Source organism: Hetaerina americana, unplaced genomic scaffold, assembly GCF_022747635.1.
Source record: "Hetaerina americana unplaced genomic scaffold, ioHetAmer1.1.p SCAF_7, whole genome shotgun sequence".
NCBI classification, from domain to species: domain Eukaryota; kingdom Metazoa; phylum Arthropoda; class Insecta; order Odonata; family Calopterygidae; genus Hetaerina; species Hetaerina americana.
Genome location: NW_027287316.1, coordinates 40,554,037 through 40,578,872, shown reverse-complemented (window position 1 = coordinate 40,578,872; position 24,836 = coordinate 40,554,037). Strand labels below are relative to the sequence as shown.

At 37.5% G+C, this 24,836-nt stretch overlaps 1 protein-coding gene across 8 annotated transcripts in view; it reads left to right on the top strand.

Annotated features, from left to right (window-relative positions):
* CASK (peripheral plasma membrane protein CASK) overlaps positions 1-24,836 on the top strand; it is a 1,102,005-nt gene that overhangs the window by 510,857 nt on the left and 566,312 nt on the right. For all 8 annotated transcript variants that reach the window (XM_071595320.1, XM_071595316.1, XM_071595314.1 and 5 more), the window contains 2 exons: positions 10,370-10,527; positions 14,399-14,788. In XM_071595320.1, coding sequence (XP_071451421.1) covers positions 10,370-10,527; positions 14,399-14,788 — 548 coding nt within the window. The remainder of the gene's footprint in view (positions 1-10,369; positions 10,528-14,398; positions 14,789-24,836) is intronic.

Below are 24,836 nucleotides of genomic sequence, written 5' to 3'. Positions count from 1 at the left end.
TGTTTATTCTCCTGCAATACACTTTGTTGACCCAAAGTCAAACTGGTTCATGCAATGGAAATGAGTATACAATATAAGGGTAATCATTTAATGGATTTACTTTGCCATTTTCTTTTCCAACAAGAAGAACTGAATCATGCATTAAATACCCATTTCATCTGTTTTTGACTGGCATGCAACATGATTGTGTTCATACTACTGTCAAGCAAACAAGTATCGCTGGACTAACAAAAATTTATGGTTATATTCATACACTCCTATTAGATATACTTTCTAGCTCTTCTTGATAACAATATTCAAATTCAAGAGGTTTTGTCGAAGTATTTATATATTTATTATTAATCCAGATACAGCCATTTTTGGCATTTACATTGCATTTTTAAACTTGAAAATAATGACGTAGACAATTACTAGCACCCAAGCCCTAGGTGGAGAGAAACCCACATAGGTGGGAAGGTGGCGGGGTAGGTACAATCTCTAGAGATGGTACGTACCCCACCACCACTGGGATTGGCAAAAGTAAATTATATTTATGTGAAGCGCATGGTTCGAGTTTTGGAAGAGGAAAAGATAGATCAATCTTAAAGAAACTTGACAAATATTCAAATATGGAAATATATAGTTTAATTAATTTGACAGTTAATGAAAATGAATGATTGGAATGGAAGAAAAACGTGAATAAAGGTTTAGGGACAAAAAGGCAAGTGAAATTTCAGGTGAAGAATAATGTTTGCCCGTAGTGGTTTCAAGTATCACAATGAAATGATACTGAACTAGGTGAAGCACTGAAGTGGAATACTTTGATATTCAGAGAAAGGGGTTAATGATTTAATGCCAAATAATGGCTGGCTTGGAAAGACCTGCTATTATTGCTACAATATAAGTTTTTGATAGGTTTAGGAGCTATTGATATTGCCCATGTTTTGCTTCCTCAATGTGAATTTTCATTCTCATCCACATTTAAATAAAATTGAAGGTTAAGTTTACTTTGTACTTGAACAATTTTACAGCTATAATTGAAAAATAACAGGAGTTTGTTGACCTTATTTTATCCCAGCTTTATGGGTCTCAGCTTTTCCCTTTTTGTCAGAAGTACACTTGATATACTTGCATGAAGAGTCGGTGTAGCTCTTTCAGCGATCAGACTGGCTCCCATGTAAGTTTTTTTATAACCTCATAGCATTAAATTTTGTAGCAATTGCTTATCTAGCTGATACTAATTGAATGTTGCCCAAGATGAATGTTCATGAAAGAATGACTGTATTTTTTTTAGCAACATACCTTTACTTATTCTCTAAATTTTAATGGTTTCTCACAAAGTAGTTTCCATTGGATTCCATGTCATCCTCAACTTTTATTCATCTTTGAGGACATTCTGGGAGCAGTTAGTTGATAGGTTTTTCAAAATTACATCAGTAGCCTTCATCAATGCTTCTGATGATGAAAAAAGCTTTCCAAAAAATGTTTATGTATGTTGTGGAAGGGAAAAATTTTCATGGGGGCTAGTTCTGGATTATAGAGAGGGCGAGGAACACACTTAACATTGATTTTCATGAGATATTCAGCAGCAGCATTGCAATGTGTTGCTGTGCATTATTATGATGCAGCATTTGCTCTCTCACTTCTAAAATTGAGGGATCAAGATGGTGGCTAATGTACTGGCTTCCCACCTTTAGGGCCTGGATTTGAATCCTGGATTTTACAGATATTTTTCAGTGGTGTCCCAATCCCTACTCGAGGTGCTTTGTGGAGAGCACTTTGTGTGAATACGCCATACATTGGATGGGATATTAAACTGCAGACGTCTTTTGTTAAGAGTAGGTTAATGCTGATGTCGGGTTTCTCTCCATCCTTACTCCTTTCCCATCCATCCCTTATGGTGCAAATGACTTCAGCTATTGGTCACCTCCACTAGAAACAGCTACTATTACCTCTTAAAATTGAGAGTTGCAATTGCAATTTGCAATTGATATGACCTTGGAAATTTTGTAAAATGATGTGGCCATAGCTTGTCCTGTAAAAGACACCATTTTGTTTGTTGTTGCTGATTTCCATACACTACTTTACTGCTTGCTCTCAGGATCAAAATAAATTTAGCCAAATTTTATATGCAATTTTAACCTTCAAAAGAGACTCCTCATCTTCCTGTTCTTATCGACTTAAAATGCAAACAAACCTTCATGCAAATGTCATGTTATTCAAGCATTAGCAGTTTGAGAACCTACTGAGTAAAAAAATGCCTCATGTACAATATTCCTGTTTCCAAAGCATGAGTGGCATCCAATGAAATGTTAATATTCTGATTCTTAACATTATTTAAGGAACTTCTCACCGTGGCATGAGTGGCATTCCTGTTAACTGCTGTAAGAGCAGGGACAGGAATTCCAGGTCCATCCTTCCTTTGAAATTGATTGTCTTCTCTCTTTAAACATTAAAAAACATCTTCTAGTTGTGCTCTAGAGAAGAACAAGATGTCAATATGTCTCCTGGAGCTTTGAATAGGTCTTTGCAGACAATTAGTTTAGGTGAAAACAAAATTTTAGTGCAGCATCACATGTTACTTCCATCATTGCCTTCGGTGAACTGAACATGCTGCAACTTGCAATGGCTGTTGCTGGGTGAATGATAGAATCAAATCAGTGAAATGATTAGCAAATATGCATTATAAATCAATCTAGATGAGCAAGCTAAATCATGATGTAAAATCAAATTTTTGCATAGTAATTATGTGAAAAAAAATGTATGATAACTCTTTATTGAACAATCCCTGTGTGTACAAATCACACAATGATATTGATCTCCCACCAGATTTCATTTTTAAGTGATATTACAAAATTTGGATAGCTGATCACTTAATCTGAGCTATCTTATTTAATTTTGCATAAGAATGATGAAAATTAATGAATATAAAATGTGAAGATGAAAATGTTCATTTCTTCTTTCAAAATTTCTTTCTTCCTTTATGATAATTGACCTTGTTTTGGAGGAATATATGGTTGTGTTAACTTTTTTAAGTCCCCAAGGTCTATAGCTAAATCCTCACAGGCATTAGGAAGCTGATACTCAAAAACAAGGCGTGATATATGTTAGTGAAAAATGCCCATTTAATGTCCGATTTGTGTTCAAACTTTAATCTGTGGCTCAATTTCATGTCTGTTTGACTTATATTTTTCTAGTATTTAGTATTTAATCTCAAAAGTAATAATGGTGGAAAAAGTGAAAGGCAAGAAACTATTCAATGACATAAATTTTTTTGGCAACAAAAAAATTGTGCAAGTGAAATAATCTCTGTTACAAAAAGTTTAAGAACAAGTTGCAAGCCACTGCATAGAGTCAATTCCCAATTGAAGAAATTGCTATTCTCAGTGAGACAGCGAGCAAAAAAGTTAATTTAAAAAACGTTTTTCATCTTTATAATTAATTATGTCTGATATATCTGAGAAATGGCAAATCCTTGCATTTTGCAATGCTTCTCTTACTTGATGAAGGTTACAATGTGAAATCTGTGATAGCTAAATGACTTTAGATTGGCTCTGTTCTAAATAACTTTTAGATATAAAGCTCCTATCATTCCACGGTACTTTTAAAAGTCCTTAACATGTTTCAAGTTATTATTCATTGCCTATTTCAATTTCTTTCTAAAGTTGACTTTTATGGTTGACTAGATAGGAGTCACAGGATATTAATCTGCTAGTAACAATTGAGTACTTACTTGGCTACCTTTTGATCGTCATCTACTTTACTCACTATCTAGATTTATTGGTTTTAGTTTTGCATGTGAGTTCGTTTCTTGCTATCATCAATTGATTTCCATGCTAATCGATAAGTCAATTAGTGAGTAATTGCTCTGTTACTGGCTAACTATGTACAACACATTTTAATCAACCAACACTTCTAGAATTATCTGTCCTGGTTCAAGTGACAATTGGGCCCTTTGGTTTGTAAGGATGATAAAATTGTAAGCTGTGCCCAAGCAATAATGTCGTAGATTTCGAGGCTTTAATTTACAGACTTCAGATTTACAGCCGAGCATTAATCATCTGGTTGGGTACTTATCTGTAATGTAATAGGTGCATATTGTTGTCCTCAAGTCAGTGTTACTTCGATTTTCCCGCGACTTTCTACGGAGAGAACTCGGAAATAAAATTCGTCCATGGCGGGAGATGATCCTCCAGGGGGCGAGAACGTAAAGGATGAATTTCGCGGAAGGTGATTTTTTTTCACCCTCCGTAAGGGGTTAAAAAAAAAAGAATCTTCTCAAAGCCGAGGGGAAAAGTAGAGTGATGGAGCACTTTTGTATAGCAGGTCGATGTCTAGGAGGGAATTCATCACTTTATTAAGTCTTGACCTGGGCGCATCAGACTCGAGCTGGGAATCGGACGTGCTGTAGCGGATCCTGAATTTGGGGCATGCCGGAGATACCGGGGGAATGAATGGCGGGGACGCAGCCTTTTGGCCCCAGCGGCTTCCACCCTCCTATAGAGCTCCCCCGCGTGAAGACGGAGCGGGCGTAATGCCGCGGAAAAGGGACGGTATAAAATTCTCGACTCGGGGTATTAACCCAAATCTTCGGCGTATTTTTTTTCACGTCAACGGCGACTTTCTGGCTTTCGGATTCCATAGAGCCCGAGTGACTTCGGGTCCCCGAAATCCGTACTCTTTTTTCCCTCCCTCGAAAGACGGGGATTTAAGTTCGGGGTGCGATCCGGAAACTTGTGACCTCCTCGGCCTGAGACGACCGACCGTCCCGCTGCTACCGAGATTCGAATGATTTTTTTTGTTGCTACAAATGGCGAACGCGGAGTATGCAGACCTCCGTCATGTGTATGACGGCGATGGCCTTATCTAATGATGACGATCTCTGTTTGAAAACTCAGTCGTTAAATCGGTGAAGTTATGCCATTATTTTCTCTTCAATATTCATCTTTTAATGACAGCGGCATCCCTACAGATTCCTGTAGATATCTCGCACTTTCAGTCGGCGATCCTACATTTTCCATTTGACCATTTTATGCACTTTTGCAATAACATCCGTGATAGTGGCTCATTTTGGCCGACCACTACGCGGATAATAATCTAAGCTGTCCCGACCAAGCTTGTTTGCCCACTTGGCAACAGTTGCATAGGAAGAAGAAGAGTCCCCCCGAGGGTTTGAAAGTCGGCATGAATTTCCTTTGGCTCGATACCTATCCTTGCTAAATCTCTGACCGAATTTCAATTTTTTCCATCTTCACAAGTCACTAGATTAGAACAACAAGAGGAATGCGTCCGCACCTCAGATCTCTTCTCAGGGCACTGAGGCGTTTCTCACAAAGGTTTACTTATTACTACGCCGGGAACTCGTTGCGCTAGTGCGCAACGAGTGGTAATTTCGAGGACGTTTCAAACTACCCTGTAGATTTTGTACGTATGGGTACACAAAGTAACTACCGCTACTTTTCCAAGTCTTACCTAAAACGATGCGCGTCCCTCTGGTTTTCGATAAACCCTTCTTTAATTCCACAGAGTTTCTACCTCACTTCATTCCTCAAATCATGCCTGTTCTTTTCCTGCATATCTTGCATAATATTCTCTCTTCTTTCACAGAAAGTGCACAAAAATAATGATATATTTGACTAGTTTTTTCACGAAATTGGGAACGCAATGTTTTCCATTAGATGTTGTGAATTTTATTAAGTACTTATTCCTTAGAAGGTACTCGAACCTGCGAATTGCGAGTTAACTGGCTGTCCATCAGGGCTTGGCATTGGACTAAACGTTTGAGTCCTCACATCTTATGATTACAACTGTGTCAATTTATTTGCAACGTTCGTCTGTTCGGTTGCAGACAACGGGTTCAAACGAGAAATGGAACTTTTAACGACGGCAAGGTAGACCCTAATAAACAACTGCAAATTTGTATTCCAGTTTAAAACCATTTAACAAAATTTAGAGGTGGAGCGGCGTAATTTGTATTTCGGATTTTTGTTTCATTTCCATGCGTCTCACGACTGTTCGACCGGAGAATTTCCCCGAAGAGATTATAAACCCCCGTTCGCGAGTGCTTCGCCGCTCCTTAAAAATCTGACGCGCGGCGAAGCCCACTTTCACTCCGGCTCGAAATGGCTGGGGTCGTCAAGTCTTGCGAATTTTTGAATCCTCGCTAATTGAATAATGTCGAGAGAGCGGACAATTATTCGTCTCTAACGAGGACATTAATCGTTGCCGTTGCTACCCAGAGGGTGAAGTTCCCGCAGCCGTTTTTACGAAGAGTGGTTCGTGCTGAAAATTACTCGACGGAAATTATTGAGGGGAGTTGTCCCGTGGAGAGATTCCGTGGGAATATCTCGAAAGATTTGTTTTCGTTTTGGGTTTCAATTAACAAGAGTTTTATGACCCATGAGGATTTAAAGTAACTCCCCTTCCTGAAGCATGAACGGCACTCGTAAAAATTAACGCCGGCTGTAATTTAGTTGCGTGTTATCGATTTCCAGCTGTGAGAACAGGTTTTGCGCAGATCCATATACATTTGTGTCGCATCCACAGTTTATCTCATATGCTGTCGATTATTTGTCTTTATGTTATATACTATCATTTGCACACTTGTATACCACATTTGGTACATTTATCTACCACATTTGTGTCATATACTATCGATGACACTGGGCGAGAGTAACGATTGTCGGAAAGTCCGTTACATATTTTCCTTTCGACCTTAGAACGCCCAAGACCATAAGTTTGACAGTTTTTCAATTTTAGATCTCCCTTTTTTGTGTTCCTACCATTTAATAGATCTTTCGTGGGTTTTAGTAAACATCTGTTGAGGCATAACATTTTAACCCCCTTACTGGTATTCGATTAAAATATGTTTCTTCTGAAATGTGCGGCACCTTCATGTTGAGATTTCATTGATTTCTACCTATATGAGTCCAAGTGATTGGCTTGGTTCTTCGTAATCAGTGTCCCATTTTATGGCATGTGGGGCACATTACATGCTCTTGTGTCATTATTTAATGGTGTTATATTCTAATATATATGCATCTTGATGTTGGAGGTGATAGTTCTTCAAAAGTGCAATTTGCACCTTGAGAAAGTGGAAGTTGAGCAATTTCTCCTGTCGAAAATTTTAATATTTATAAAACATTAAAATTTTCAATGACATTGGACATAAATATGGAATCTGGTTTTTGCCTTTTGGGTCCTTTATATTACATGTTTGATACTTCAATGTTAGTTCTAAAAAGTGCTGCCTTAGAGGCAACTGTTCAGTTTAGCAATCATTTTAGTAGAAACAGAGATGTCTCTCTCAGTGTTCTTTGCTTATGGAGTGCATGCTGTAGGACCTATTGATTTTTATAACCTGTGATTTAACGTACAGGAAATGCTATTCAATGAATGTCACTTTGCCAACCAGTCTCTCCAAAATCTTTGTCTCTAATTTTTTCGGTAAGCCTAACTGCAAGATAATGTACAAGTGTAAATTTGGACTCAAATTTGAGAATTTGGACAAATTCATGGAAAACTGTGTTGGCAACTGTTAATTTGGAGTGAACACATTCATGAAAGAGTAGGAAATTACTGCAAATGCTTTTTGTCAGTTTTTATGGATCATGGAGCGAAAATTGATGTTTGCCTACTGGTAAAGACAAATAATCCAGTAGACTCTAAATTGATAGATATTGAAAAACATCGTGAGTTTCAGTATCCCTGGAAATATGACTTTCATGATTATGACTAGTGGCTAGTGAATTAAGTCCCATTGGAACTAATGGAACCTTATTCAGTACAATACTTTTATGACTTTTTCCTTAAGGGAATTAGAAATTGGTTGTTATATCTAGTTACAAAATGGTAAACCCTCCGAAAAAAATGAGGAAAAATGAGGATGAGAAATATTTGTAATTATACACAACTGTATATGACATCTGTAATTTTTTTGTAAACCAATCAATAATTGTATTTTGTACCGTCACATGCTCTTTTGCTGCATTCCTTTTACTATTAACTTTTCTCTCAAATATTTCAGTTTGAGTTTTCATTTGATCTTATGTGCATATTAATTGAGAGTATTTTAATAACACTTTGGAATAACTTGTTCCATTCCTTTGTTGAAAAGCCAATTTTTTGCCATATAACATTGTTATAATTATTATATACACTAATAACCTGGGCTATTTATCATTAGCCTACAGTGAAGAAGGCATTATCTTTGGCCTTAGATATCAGTTTGAGATGTGGCCTCAAGTAGCTCCATTATAAAAATGTTCAGCAAATTAATATTAATTATTTTATATTGAAAAATGTCATTCACTCTGCTATTACTACTGCCATCATTTATACTTTTCTTTTTTTCTTCTATTCTCCATTTGGAATTTAAATGATCCAGATGGACAATGTACAAATATTGTATTTCCTGGCACGTAAGATACACTTTTTACTCCAAATATCTGCTGAAAAATCGGCCTACATCTTATGAGCCGAGGATCTACGGGTATGACTTTGTCCTATAAGTCATAAGCTGATTCACTAAGAAAAATTCTTGCTATTAAGTATTTTTTCCCTCCTCATGTATAGGACAAGGTTATCTTTATTACACATTATGATAATTACGTTGTTTTGAGCCAGTGATAAGCAAGAAAGCTTTGATATATTATTGACAGGTTTCCTAAAATATTCCTATGCAAATTGAAGTTTGAGCTCAGTCTGGAAAGGATCCAGCTATGCAATATATAGCTTACCTAGAACAGTGAGGCCTTAGTCCCATTCGAAGTACCCCCTTGGGACCTCACACACTCATCCCAGCAGATCTTCTACTTTTCAAAACAATCAGCTAAGTCCTTTTTTGGAATGGTCATCGGCTTACTCATCGCATTAGCTTTTATCTTGTCAATGCCAAGAATTGCATGCTGTAGTTGGAGGGGACTTGTTTGAAGCCACAAATGATGACCCAGGTTTTCTAAGAAAGGTCATAACTGGAGATGAGTTATGTGTCTATGGCTATTACCCTGAAACAAAAGCCCAGTCTTCCCAATTATCGGAGATCAAGTAATATACTATGTACTAAGTCTTATATAGTATAGTGTAGAAATCATACATTAGTGTAATGGGGAGCCAGTTAGTTCCCTGTGCTGCCTGTGATTTCCCAGAAAGATCTGGTACCCAAAAAATGACACAGCTTGAGTGAAGCTGAGAGTGTTCAGATTAATCCCTGGAATCAAACCCTGGCCATCTGGTTAGTAGCCCAGTGTTCTTACATGCTTCTTCATATCAGTGGCAATTATTTTTTATTTGTTTGCTATTCAACCACCACTGGCTTTCATACACAGCTTCAACATGTTAACATGTATGAAGTGCAACTTCATACATGTTAACATGACTGCTTTTTTACGACTTATATTTGGATTTTTTGGCATAAAAGTCAGCCGAAAAAGTTGGTCTGGTGAAGTGTTCTATGGAGTATTTGGTTTCCCAGGAATATATGTACTATAAAATGGATGTTAGGTGATGGTTAGTGTTTCTCTTTACCTACTAGTGCTTTTTCTACAAACATTTATTCTTACAGTTAGCCTTCTCTTTAATCCTTCGACTATTGTTCTTTAAGATTTTTATAATTATGTTTAAATGCAACTTATTAAGCTTTGTCTTTATCATGTGGCTATCTACTAGATTTAGTAAACCTTTTTAACTTGGTCCTGTTACTGTCTTTTGGTATCCTTTTTCTGCATACCATCATGCACTCTTCTATCACCTTACTTTTTTCATTATGTTGATTTGATTACTAGGATGTAGTTTTCATTTCATCCTAAAATTAGATGTTTTACATCGCATTAAAATTGCTAGTAGAGCCAAAATCAACTAATTGCCAGCCCAGTCTTTGTCTTTATTGATTCACGTGAGCATAGTTCCTGCCTTCTAAATGTAAAACTCTTGGCATTTAGGCTTGGTAGGTCCATTGTGCTGAAAATTTTTGTTGTTTAGTAACTGTTCTGAAGATATTATAAAAATTTTTTTTCCTTGTAAAGTACTTTAATAAACTGTGTACTTTGTTTTTAAGAATGGGGAAGCTTCTATGTTGTTTAGATATATGTATGTGTCATTTCAAATGTTATTTCCTTACTATAAATGCAAAAAAATATACATATTTGTATTCTCTTAGCATTTCTTAATATTTGGTCAGAAAAGTGAAAGTATATATTTTTAGTTGTGGTATGACATATATCTTATCGCATATGTATTTTACATACTTTAACTTGTATCTAGGTTAGTAGGTGCCTACTGTACATAAAAGTTCATATATCAGGACTATTCCATGCAGACTTGATTGAGTGTAAATCTCTGTGAGTGCAGGATAAATTTTGATTTCTTCTTCTCTGCTTTCTCTTTAATGTAGCTGTCAACATGATCCTTGACAGCTTGGATGACATTCACTGTCTTCAGGAAGGAGCTATTCCAGCACCAGCCACCAACTCAGCATGTGCGGCAAGCTCTCGAGAAAACCATTTCCTCCAGGAAGTTTTGGAAGATAAGCAGCTGCATGCCCTCCTTAATGTGAGTCAATTTCTTATCTTTTTTGTGCCATTTGTCTTTTGGTAACTGACCCAAACATTAAATCATAAATATCATATTCATTTTATCTATAATACCTTGTATTTCATAATTATAGCAACTTTTCCTAACTAACTATTCAAGCATCTTCCTTTAGCAAAAAGCTAATTAATAAGTTACATTTTCTACTAGAGTTTGCTCCCAAAATTAAAGTGTTCAAGTCATAAAAATACAGCATATGCTACAAGGAATTAGTCACTCTATAACTTCTTTTTTGTTTTTTGCCTATTGGCATCACAGCTTTGGTAAAATATACCATCCTTCCTCACCTCAAAAAGGGCAGATTAGCCTGTAGTAAACATTTTAAAAGTGTAATGGTGATTATGGTTTTAATGTTGCCTATTGAAAAGGAAAAAAAACTTAAATGCCATTAGATGGAATGCCAATTTCTTGGCTGACTTTTCCCAAAATGTACAATGCCAAATTTAATTTTATTTCTATGCCATTTCAACTTTTGCATGTTTAATATTCTAAACCTATGATTTCACATCTAGTACTGTCTCTCTGTGATTGATGAAATTTAAGATACCAAATATAAAATACATGGAGGTGCTGGGATGCAGGGATGCTTATCTCAGAAATTGGATGCATTCACTAAAAAAGAGCATCAGTCCATAGCAGAGAAGGAACAACATACTTTTCCACTGAATTTAAGTATTTGATATAATGCATTCCACAAGGATAGGGCATCCTCAAGGTCTATATTAGACCAAATCACGGCGATACATGTTTTTCCAAATGATATGATTCCGTGGAAAAGTATGTTTTTTCTTCTGATGTCATGGATATACAAATCTTCCACAAATTGAAACCTAAAACCATGAATTTTTGAAGGGCATCAATGTTATTTTCATTGTTCTGCTGGATTTTTAGGTTAACTTTGATGAAAGCACCCTTCTTCTGGTTTCTCCATGTAAGTTGAAATGTCAAGTTACATGGAGAAATCCTGATGGAGAGAGCCTTTAGTATCATTTTCATATTTATCTTAATTTAGGGGATGGCAGCTTAGGATGGAACTTACGTCCATGCATCTTTTTAAAGTCTAAATATACTGAATGTCAATCACCCACATTGACTATATTCTGATTTGTATATGCACTGTTTTATAAAATGAAGGGTGGTAGAAAGTATGCGGAATTGAAGAAGAGTTCAGTGTAAACTAGGGTGTCATGCTGTGCTGTGATAGGTTAGGTTTATAAATGTCTATATCCTGGCAAAGAACTTACACTCGGGGAAATGAGTTTTGTTAAATGCCATCCACTGGGGTAGCATATTTGTGAATTTTGTGAAAAGAGTGTACTGCCATAGTGATGAAGTTTTATGCTGGTGTTGCTGAAGAGAGTGGTGTTTCTGCAACCTTGAACTTAATTTTTTATAACATTGCAAATAGTTGAGCAAAATCAGAGAAATATATCCATTATGTTTCAGTGCTGATTTCTATTCAAAAGACAGAATGTGTAATCATGGAGTTTGTTTTGTTTCCAATGAGAAAATTTTAATCAATCATTCAACATTTTTAGTGAATTCAATTGAACAAAAATGTTCAATGAAATAGAAAATTGGAGAAAAAAGTTAAATCTTTTATCTCTCTAGTGATCCTACAACAATAAAACATTAATTCTACAGTAATGCACCAAGGGAAACAATACTTTTTCAGATTTATGTACAAATTCAAAGACATCAATGATTTAACAAAGATTCAGGGTACAGAGTCTTTTTTTATGCGACATACAAAAAGCATTTAAAATTAGTCTGTTATTTTTGACCCAATATGTCATTAAAAGTTGCTGAAAAGGCAATGTTTCTTTGGACCATTTGTTTATGCCATTTTTTCAAATGTCAATATTGCTTCAATTAATTTATTTTTTGTGGTTCAAATAAAACACTTAGCAAGAACTTCTGACGAGTCAAACCTATAGTTTCTGGAGGGGGAAAATGGATTTGTATGTAAATGTCAAAAGAAGCAAATGGAGTAACTTAAGTAAATGTTAGAAGAATTGCAAGTGGGCCCAGATTGGAATTGGTAACACTGAGAGGAATTGCAAAGATATTGCAAAAAGCTGAAATGATCCTATAAACATAGCCATTATACCTTGAAATCGTTATTATCTAGCTGTAATTAAATCTTAATGGACCATGAAACGAGTCAGTTTTATGTTGTGAAATATGATTATCTCATCTAAGCCAGGAAAATACGAAATTATATCCCTGCGGTCTTACCTTTTTTCCCCATAATTGACCTTGTTAGTGCGAGATGACAGTGAACTACTCTTTCGTTAACGCCATCTGGAGAGTATTTTTGTACAATACACTCCGTCGTAGTCAGTATAATTGGCGAGACGACGAAATTCATTGCCGTGGCAAATTGAATATAGATGTATGCTGACTTGACTCACCCAGAACTTGAGTAATTTTCGTACGAATAATTTTAAATAATCTCACCTACGGATAGGTGAGAACAATGCCCAATTTATTTCCCCCGACCTGCTATCAATACACCAAGTCAAGGTATCTAATCAGTTTGACTGATTGCACATTGATTAACTATGGCGAAGATCCAAAAAATGTTTTCAAAAATCTCTTTAAAATGTACTACTAAGAGTGATATGAGGTCAGCGTAAAATAATAGTCATTGACAAATTACTACATTATTATTACACTTTTTGGCTGAGAAACTTAGTAAATGCTTTGGTCATGAGACAAAATACGAAGCTAAGTCTTAAGCCAATTCATGCGTATTCCGGCCAAGGCTTCATTCCTTGGCTTCCCTAGACTGAAATGCTGGAGATTCGGAAGGGCGAATTTTTCCGAGAGCGTAAACAGCTTTATTTGCAGTGCAAGCAAAAATTCGGAGCACTCATCTTTGGCTGGTAAACTCTTGGCAGTATGACCTTTAACCCCATCATAAAAAAACAGATGAGATTTCCGCCTGGAAAATATACCCGAATCATGGGTAAGAGTTCCTGACATCCGCACATCTTCTTACAATGCCTATTGTCTTTCATCTTTCGAATAAAAAGCATAGGTACGTAAATCAAGGAACTTACTTTTGAGGAGTTTGGAAATGTTGTAGCGTTTGCTACATTTATATTGCATTTATCGTAAAGGTATTACAAGCGGATCACTTAGTAAGGTGTAACAGAAAGCTATTGAATAAGAATTTTCATGTACTCGAAACGTGCAGTTTCGTAGTTTTTTGTGGTACTTTCCAAAATATGGTATTTTGGAAATCGCGGAAATCTGCGGGGTAAATTAGCAGAGGACATTTGCATAACAATGTGATTAGCATATATTCAGTTGGGAAACTTTAATGTCGATTTGGCATTGAGAGTTAAATAATAAAACAATTCGAGTTTTTAAAAAGTTTGTATTCGAAAGCAATAGATGCAAGTAAAGTAAGAGTTATCGCGTTAGGTACATTCAATCCAAATTATTTGGATTATTTTTGCGCCAAAGAGAAAGTGCGTAATTTTTCATCTAAAAATTATAAATTATTTAAAACGTATTAAAAACTTAAAAAATGGGGTGGTTTTGCAATTGACTATCGTCGTTCTTCATGGCAGTAGCGCTTCATTGGATGTAGATTTCTACAGTTCCGATGCGGTAAAAATTACACGTATGACTATGTGTCACGCACAATATTTTCCACGTAAGTTTTTCTTTTCATTGAAGACAAGGTGAACAATTAAAAAAAAGGCAGAATACACTTGTACTCATATAATATTTGATCTTGTGGAAATGGAAATAAAATACCCCTGTTAATGTTTTGTTATTATATAATATAATCCTGTAAAACTTATCCTCCTTTCCGCAGTTGTACGACCGCATCTCAACCCGGGCGGTCACGGCGGTGGGGAGCCCAAGCCGAGGTGTGGTGGCCCCCCTACTCCTGCCTTCGCCGAGGCACCACCCCCTACCGCCCGCCACTCCGCCCCCGCCCGACCCGCCCCCGCCACCTCCTCCACCGGACGCCGTGCCACGGCGCCGCGACGCCTTGGACGCCCTGCGAGACCTCCTGGCCTCGGCGGCGGCGTCCCGCAGGTCCACGACTGCTCCCCGATCGAGGACTCGCGCGGCCCTCCACCGGCCAGCCGCCGACGACCACTCCGCCACGCTCCTCGCCCACTCCACCACCTCCCTTGGACTCTGCCCCGAGGCCGATGCAGAAGAACTACGGGACATCCTGGCCAAGGCGCACGTCAAGGCAAGAAATACCTTTAATTTATTTTTTTGCTTTTATCTCTCCTGCCGACGTCGACGCTGTGAAATTATTCCCCGCTTCTGCTGTGATAATTACCACTACGCCCTGCAGCTTTTGGATGTTCTCTTGAACAAGAAATGTGGAGTTCCACTTCGCACTGAAACAGCTCCAGAGCACCCGCTGCTTGAGCTACTCGAATGACCATGTGTCGGAAAAACGTCATTATAATTTATTTTGAAAATTCAATGTATCGAAGGCCGATATTTTCGATAAAACGATGCATCGACGTAATGTTGATATGTTTAATCCTGAGGAACTGACACACCGATGGCCGGTAGTTATCATCGTTATCTATAATTTTTTAAGTGGACGATATTTTACATATGACGATGCTATATTTCTTGGAATGGGTCTCGATGGCCAATGATCGGCAATTGATTTAAAAAGCCTTTCAAGTAATAAGTAATCACATTCTCTTGTAGCCAAAAGTAGAGATCCTTTTAACATGAAAAATGATGCATCGGCTTCATTTTAATTTGGTTAATTTTGTGGAATCGGTATATCGAGCTTAGATGTGGTGGTTTTATTTATATGAGCGATATTGCGGAGTTTATTTTCAGTATATTAGATCTATAAATGGTTAATATGCAACATTAGCGATATGGATGGAATTGTCAATGTTTCTCCAGGTCTGCCCGATATGGTCTTTATTCCTACGAGATACTATTTCTATATTATGTCTATATCATATAATATAGGTATACCTGATGGCGATATTCTGCGCATTGTTTGGCATGCCCCTTTATAACCGATAATTATCACCGCGTGATATACATCAGCGATGTTTATTTCATATTTTTTGACAGTAGATGTTGGAAAAGGTGGAACATTTAAAGAATAAAATTAAATTAGCCTCCGTTATACGTGGAGTTGACTCCTAACCCCCCTAGTATAATATCTAATTGCGAAAACTTTCCGCGTACCTATATCCTTAGCATGACTGTGTACATACCAATCCACATTTTCTACGTTTCTCATATTAACTTACGACGGAACAAGAGTAGCAATAAAGAACCTCGGTGAGTGATGTAGTTATATTTCATTTAAAAAATATTATTTATAAAAAAACATCGAGTGACCCAATGTCATCCCTCAATACCGAAAAACATATATTTATGTAAGGTGCTCAATGTATCACAAAGGAAGAGAAAATTTAGAACTCTGTATGGCAGAAGAAGAAAATCATCTGAGGACCACATGCAGTGCACGTTAAGGTATAGTAAGCTTATGGTAATTGTGTATGTTCCCTTGCATTTGACAAGAATTTTATCAACAAACTGCAAATACTAGCTTCACGAATGTTAGATATTACGGAAACCGAAAGCTGATTACTGCTTACCTTTTTGTGTGCGGTTAACGGGAACTACGTTTCGATCCTCGTGGTGCAACAATAATTGATATCTCGAGTAAATCTTTTCTCGTCACTTAATTCGCCAACTGTAACGGTGAATGGTGAATTATTCATTTTGTTTATATTTGACGGATAGATTGTGAAAATGAATCATTATTGTTTATCACCGCGGAGATTTCATTTTGTTTTGTCGAGGAATGAAAAATTTATTTTTGTTTTGTCGAACCTTTTCGAGATTTTTTTTTGACCGACTGGGTAGCAGATAAGGCTTGCCTAATTCTTTCAAATCTCCAATGGTTTTTCTGACTCTACGGAAAACAATTGCAATCAAATAACTAAGATTTGGATTTTTTCCATCGAATTCAGGTACTCCATCGACGTGTTGATACATTTTGAATGTTCTCTGGATCCTGAAAATTTTGTCCCGGTGTGTCTGATATTTATTTTCCTGAGGAAGGTTTTTGGATTCGTCACCGCTGTCAATGGTATGCGTAAGACAGAGGGTTTGAATATTGGTGCAAGGTGCAACTTACTTTTGTGAGATTTTGACTAACTTCGGTCTGTAAACGCTGAAAATTTAAGCAGAATGTCTCCGTAGTATTGATGGTATAAAGGCATGAATATGTATATTCGTGCGACGAACTGAGGCGTTCATCATTGTAGATGATGTACCCAGTGGTGGTAGGTCTGGGACGATCCCAAACTACCATTGCAATTCCTCATGGACTTCTGATAATTCCGCTCAGTCTTCTATTTCGTTTGCCCTGAATTATTTCTTTCTACTCTCCACCATCCTTCATGCCATCCAAAGTGCCGTAAAACTTCCTTCTTCTTACCCACGTTATTAAAATTTCCCCATCTATTATAGCCCTCAGCACTCCGTACTGTTCAATATCTCCTTCATCCAGTGACAAGGCATAATGACGGACGGAGGATTACATTTACCGATGTGTGTTGCTAGTAACGGCCTAAAATGGGTTGGTTGTGAAATAATTCAAGGAACTCCATGGTTACGTTACCATATGTATGTTATTGATTGGCGGCATTGAGAGTGATTCTGTTCAGCAGTTGCGACAGGGAAGGATGAAAATTCAACGTGTGAATGAAATCGCGGTGAACGGGAGACCTTAGTCTGTGGATGAACCCTGTGCGAGACCTTAGTCTGTGGATGGACCCTGTGCGTACTGCTGCGGGTGACGGATGAGTTGCAATGGATCATTTGATGACGCCGTTGAAGGTGAAGTTCAGAGTGTCCTCCAATGCAGTTATTGCCCGTCGCATATGGCGGCCTCCACCGGTGACCACTAGGGTTCGATCGTCGCAACGGGTGTTTAAGAATCGGGTTTGCGCGTCCTCCAGGATGTAGCGAGTACGCAAGCACGCTGGGAAGGTTGTGTGACAGGGATCTCCTATTGCAGTTGACCGATTAGCTTTTCTGCCGGGCAAAAATATCCCAAAAAGTCGTTTTACATTAATGCTTCGATCATAGCATTTTGAGTGAAAAAATTAATTAAAGTTGTTTATTTTTAGGATTGAAAATGAATTTTGTGGTTGTTAATCAAAACCGATTTCATGCAATTACTGAGAGTGATACCCGTATGAATTAGGTTGTCATTTGACGCAAAATTTCTCATTGTATGGGATACGAAAGATTTCAATTCAAAATGCTCACCGAACTGGGCTCTTTCAAATGGAGTACTCCATCCGTAGAATGGGAAGGTAAATGATGAACTCCTTGACGTCATTCTTTAAGAGTAGGTTAATTTCGACGCCGGGTTTCTCTACACCCTCTTTCCCCCATTCCCTGAAAGTTTGTCACCCACCTTTCACTAATTGCGCAAAGGTGCACTACCGTCGATTGCCTCTCCTAGTAAATAATATTACAATCCTAGGTGGTGTGATTTAATGGTTACTAGATCTTTGTGAGGCACCGAATGGTGACACAGGGAAAGGAACTTGACCTGTGTGAGTTTCACGCGACTTTCGTTATGAAGGAGAAGGGGTTGCTGGGAGAAATTCGAAAAGGTAGGGGAAGTGAATGAAAGTGATAATGAGAGGCAGTTTGTACGTTGTAGATTGTGGTTTTAGAAAGAATTATGGGTGGGTGAGGTAAGAGGAAGCCGAACAATAATTATTCTGTCCGCATTTAAGGGAGTTAGAATGTGGAGCAAAAAAATGGTTTTTTGTATTAAGGGTTTTAAGGGCTATTGTTTTCATACGATGGCCTAATTTCAGACGTCATATGGTATGGGAATAGGAGCATGTTAATGGAAAATATTAGCACTTGTCCACTGGTAAAAATGTATTAAAGGCAAGGTTTGACCTTGATGACATCTTCAGGACTTGAGGATAATGTAATACATCGAAACCCTGTCGGTAATACGTTTTTAACTATTAAGAAAGCGCTATTATATGACCATTCATTTAATTTCATGTTAGACGGGCTTGGACATGCAGCAAGGCTAAGTTATCAGTTCCTGGATTAATTAAGAACTTATTTATACCGGCAGACTACTGCTAATAATGACAACTAGGGTCAGAAGTTAGTGATATGCTCATTTTAAGGTGAACTCTACCGTCATATATTAAAACCAATCTTTGGGCTTTCCTGTGGATGGAAGGGGTGATATAAAAAACCGATTCTTGTATTACTTTGACGTTTATTTTTTCAGTTTTTTTGAAATTTTAAATAGATTTCCGTACATATTTTACATATTTATCATACAGATTACTTGCACACATTTATTATTTACACATTTTTGAAGAACGATGCGCTTGGAACTAAAAATTGATGGGAATTCACGGGTGTTTTTTTTTCAAATTGGGTGCCGTTCAATCGTAAGTCATTTCGGTGGGTTATTGGAATATGGGGAGATATAACCGATTTTTCGAATCACCAAAACAAGATTTGAATTTGTGAATTTTTAAATTATTTTATTTTTTTTATTGATTGCGTACATAGTGACATACATGTAATGATCATGTATGGTGGGTGTCGACAGAATGTTATTTCCTTAGTTATAGAGCAATAGGTTTATATTATTGCGATGAAAATCTGAAAAGAATTATTTTTCATGGTAGAAAGTGGGTTGATATTGTGTCATAAAAGTAATATTTTACAAAATATATTGACTGTATTTGTCAATTGTTTACATCAATGCTACGACGAAGTTAATCTCTCCATCGTAAGGCTATTCCTGACGATTATATATTTATTCCACATGGTTATATATTTATCAAAATTAAATTTATATTAGCATAAAGGGGCAAATTCACACTCTCCCAATCATCGTTTGCATCCAGATAATTAATTTTCGAAGGTTGACATTTTGGTGCTATAATTTAGCAGTGCAATGAATGGGATCCCGCTATGCATTCACATGATTTAGCCATTATTAAAGGAGGAAGTTGATCTTCTACTGTGGACATATCCCCTTGCACTCCGTCCCTGATTGAAATTAGATGCGAGGGTTATAGGGGTTCCTTTCTCCCTTTCCTAGATCCATTTAGGCTGATCGCCGTGAGTTTATTGCTCGCAATTCGGCCCGAAAAACCCTCGATCTTTCATTATTTTTGACTTTACTGAGTTTGAGAGGATTTCATCGGAGAAAAGTTTACGCTATAAAAAAGAGCGATCACTCAAAAGAGACCCAATCAATCTCATATATATATATATATATATATATATATATATATATATATATATATATATATATATATATAGATATATATATATATATATATATAGATATAAATACTGTACATATATATATATATATATATACATATATATATATATATATATATATATATATATATATATATATATATAGATATAAATACTGTACATATATATATATATATATATATATATATATATATACATATATATATTTAAAACCACAAACACAGTAATCATCCCGAAGATTGGTTTGGTAGGTGATGGTAGAAGCCTGGGTGGAGCTGCAGGTGCCCAGAGAGGCCTGCCCGGAAATCGAATTCGGGCCCTCCGGTCATTAGTCGAACCCCTGTCAACGCTCCACCCCTGGACTACCACGACCCACGTATATATATATATGTATATATACATTACACATATATAGTATCTACATATATATGTATATATTGTATATATATATACGTATATATGTACTTGCGTGTGTCTCTCTTATTCTCCGTCTCTTCTACTCGCTGACTTTTATACCCTTCCACTCTACTTGCCTCGCTTATTGAGCCCTTCCGTGTCAACCTTCCCTCCAACCATTTTCCGCCCTCCTCTTCCTCATCAAACACCTCTCTACCTCCCCACTCACCTCCCTGTGCTTGATTCCTCCATCCATCTCTTTCCTCTCGTCTTCAGCCTCCCTGATCCTGTTCCTTATTCTCTTTGCCATTCGAGCTGCTCTAGATTTCGCGTTCTGGAGGATCTCTCGTCGTTCTACCTCGGTGTAGTAGGTACTTAGGCAGAGCTCTAAGCTCGAGAATTTTTTCAACCATTGTTCACTCATTCATGCCATTAATTGTGACCCGTGGGAAGAGAAGGGAATGCGCGGAAAGGGTTATTTTTTTCAAATAAGCTCTTGAATTTTAAAATAGTGGAGCGGAAATTTCAAAAAAATATGAGTGCTTATTTTTTCCAGTATTTTGCGCACAATTTATTGGTGCTAAAAGTGTTCAAAGTATGAATTAAAAATGTATGTTCCAATCGCATATTTTAACTACAGTAACAAAGCACAGTTTTTGACTCTTGTTATACAGGATGTGTTTTTTCGTTATTTTCATAAATAATTATGACTGGCAATAGTTGCTCAAGGGAAAAAACTCACTTTTGTTTTAATTATCAATTTTTGTACAATTTTTTACTTACAATTTCTTCAATCGAGTTTATCAAAGACTGGTAAGTTGATAATCCAAGGGAGAATCTGATCATAGTATTCACTCACATTAGTCTGCGACGCCGTGGAAAACACTGAAAGTTATGAAACTTATTCCATTCTACCTATTTTTAGTTGCAGTAAATGATAAGAATTCCGCTGAAAGAAAGTATAATTGACCTAAGAGCGTGACATCTTGTTTGATGCTTGCTACACACAAATTGCCGACCCCTGTGGTGGCGGCGTAACGTGCCAACCCAGAGGTCGCAGGTTCGATTCCCGCCTTGGTGGTTTTTCCTCCACCTAGGGCTTGAGTATATGGAATTCTAATATTGTTATAACATTGTTTGAAGTCCGACGTAAAGGCTGAAGTGCTGTTTTTAGATTAATACAAAATAAATAAATAAATTCCGCGTGTGATCTGTGGCTCCAGAATGGGGACGCGGAAAATATTGAGCAAAAGCAGCGTCTCTCGAAGGTTTAATTAATACGCCATCATAATCACTGACCATCAATTCTGAGATTGATATAAATAAGCCCTCCACTCAGTTAGCTCTAATCGGATAACATTTTCATGTCTACGTATTTCTTTTCTTTTGCGTCTTTCACTATTTGTTTCATCATCTCATCAGGAGTCTTTGTAATTGAGTCCTCTCCGTTCACTTTTCTCTCGACGACTGTCCTCATCATGTCATCTCGTCCCGAAATGTGTCCTTAAGTCCATCCCCCTTCTCCTTGACAGAGTTTCCTTCAGTAATCTTCCTCCCCTTCCCCTCAATCCAGTCTTTACATAATTCTTTCGTCTTCTATTCGATCCATCCAATTAATCTTAAACTCATAAGCGCGCTTTGTAAAATTCAAAATTCTTACTCTAAGGTTGAGAGAAAATTATTAATCGTTTGTAATACGTGGGCTTACACACGTTTACAAATTTTCAAACTGCAAATCTGCAAAATCTGCAAAAAATCTTACATGGGGATGGCGTAAAAAATGCGGTCCTAGAAGTCTTGCGTAATATTCGCACGACTCATTACCTCTGGTATTTTCGAGTGTTCTCCCTGTTCTTCTATTTTTTTCCAAACCGCATAGCGGAAGAAATGACCTGACCAAGGGGAAGAGGGCGGCAAGGTTGGGGGTAGTGGTAAATGACACTGAATCCCCTCCCCTCCATCACACTAATTGCAAATGTTTTCGAGAATTTTTTTCTTTCAAGTCAGAGGTTAATTTTCATTGCATTGTATTGACACGGGGGTATGCTAGCTAAAAATATGACTGCGCCACTGGTCGCGACGACTTCCCGTCTTCATGACGAGCTCGCCATAGAGGCAGCGATTACGAGGTCTTCACTCTCACTCAGCATTCCACCACCTCATGTCTTTCCTTCCTCCTCGCCCCTCCGCCCCTCTCCGCCCTATCTACCCACCAGCCCATCCCCCGAAGGTATTTACTGCGGGATTCTTTGCGGTGGAGCTGCTCTCTCGAGTTTCCCTTGCTCGCGATTCTCGGGAACACGCCTACTCCTCGTCTGCCTCCTTCCTCATGCTCTTGGTAGCCTACTTGGTTCGCCTATTCTTTTACAGGGGATGCCCCGGAGATAGAAGTGTCAACTGAGGAATGAGAAAAATTAAAGGGATGTCCGTAGGATTTGTGTTACAACAGTTACGAGAAGAAAGCTACGACTAGGTGTAACTATGTAGAAGATGACTGGTATGGTAACGAAGGAGACAAACTAATACTTTTGAAATGGTACAACACATAAGCGCCACGGTTTATCGCCATATTTGCAACCCGGATGAAATAAAGAAAAAAACATAAATCCTGGGTGGGAGATAGTTTGTTCTTTTCTTCCTCTGCAAAATTCTAGTTTCCAACAAAACCAAGGTTCGTTACCCAGCAATCAAAGTACTTAAATTGTAATCTGACGTTTCTATAACGACCGCAGCACATCCACCGGAATTTACGTGGTACATTATTTAAGGCTGGTATCTTATCACCCAGGGCCACTCGCCCTGGTTCGCAGAGTTTAATGCAGATATAAATGTACTTTTAGGGCCTGTTCTACCGCCAGAGTGAAGCGAGTAGTCCCTCAGGGTCCCATAATACACACGAGGAGACATGTAGGTGAACATTGGGATGAGATACAAGAATTCAGAATGAGTTTTTCCTGGATTTGGGCCGCTAAAATGGAAGTTTTTCCCGTTTTGTGGAAAATTCTGTGTGATAAGGGTCACACTAAGGTTATCTCATCGAGGGCACCATCAATCCTCGAGCCGGTCCCGTTTAGTTGTTATGCTCATTTGCACATCGACTCTTCATTACTCTTTGACCATCAGTTTGTGGTCTTTTGCCTCACGATAGGACTCTTAACGCATTGCACGTCATGGGCAGTAATTTGACTAAATAATAATTTATTTTTTGGTACTTTTTACATAGTTTGCAAACTTGATGGAGGGTTGAGTCAAAAGTAATTCGCAGCATCGCACTGAATACGCTAGCTTCACAGGTCATGACCCCAAAATCATCATCAACGTGGCCACTTCTTTAGGCTGGTTAATAATCATTTCTCGAGAATTTTAAACAAAATTTTGATTCCATTATTATTTTTAAAATACTTAATTTAATGAATAAGATACTGCATTTAAATTCAGAGGTTTAGTAAAAGGTGAAGTGACCGCATGATGGTCATGTATAATTCGTCTGGGATTTTTATTGAACTGACATGCTCCAGCAATTTGTTTAATGACTCATGCCCAACCTTATGTACTATGCATTTGGGCGTAGGGAAGTGACGATGACCAAGATTCAAAGGCTTAAAATGCTGATTGTTGTGACTATTAATTTTTCAGGTGGACTTGTATTTACTCTTGGAAAATGATAGGTTGCAGATGGTAATTTTGAAATATTGTATAACCCCTGATATTGTCTTAAATTTAATTTTTTTCTCAAATTTCAGCGAAATCATGGTTGTCAATGAAGTTTTTCTTATCCGAGAAAATAACTATGTATCTCACCGCGTTGAGACGTTGACTCTTGGTACTCCTTATGATCTGGGAGAGATAGTGTCGTAGTTGTGAATAAGTATGGTATCGGCTTCTCGAACTTCACGTTCATTGCTGTCAAACCAGAGCAATATTGTATCGCGGCTCTCGTATTAGTCCCATGAGACCTCGGAACAGTTAATTTCTTTTCAGTTCGAGAGAGTATATTTAACTCTCTTAACTCTCTTTATGCCCCAAAGGGTAGGTTTTACTCCATCGAAATGGATTTAGATCTAAGTTTGGAACCTGGAAGATAAGGGCAATTCATTAAGAAAACATATTAACGGTCTGAGGTAGGAATCCCAAATCACTTCAATGATTTTCTAAGAATATAATTTCCTTTTTTTTAATTCATACTTTATATTTTTATGATTTCAAGCGGGTACTCTTCGAGGTATTGTCGTTACGTTTTCACTGTAGTGTAAGTGATTACTCACTTAGTTCCACCAGTCTCACAGTAAGCAGTTGTCATATTCATCATGCCCAAGTATAATTTGCTTTGTGATTCAATGGTCTTAATTCCTTTATTCCATCAACTGTGTGCCGAAACTTGCGAAATTTTTTCACTGTGTTTGAGGCACATCACTTGCTTAAGAAATAGGATAAGGCAATAGATTAAAGGACTGTCATTAGTTCCAGACTGTAGACTTCAAGGCACTATGATAAGAATGCTGAAGACCTAATAAAAAATTCGTGAATCCTCGTGGGGTAAGAAATAATTAGTTTCC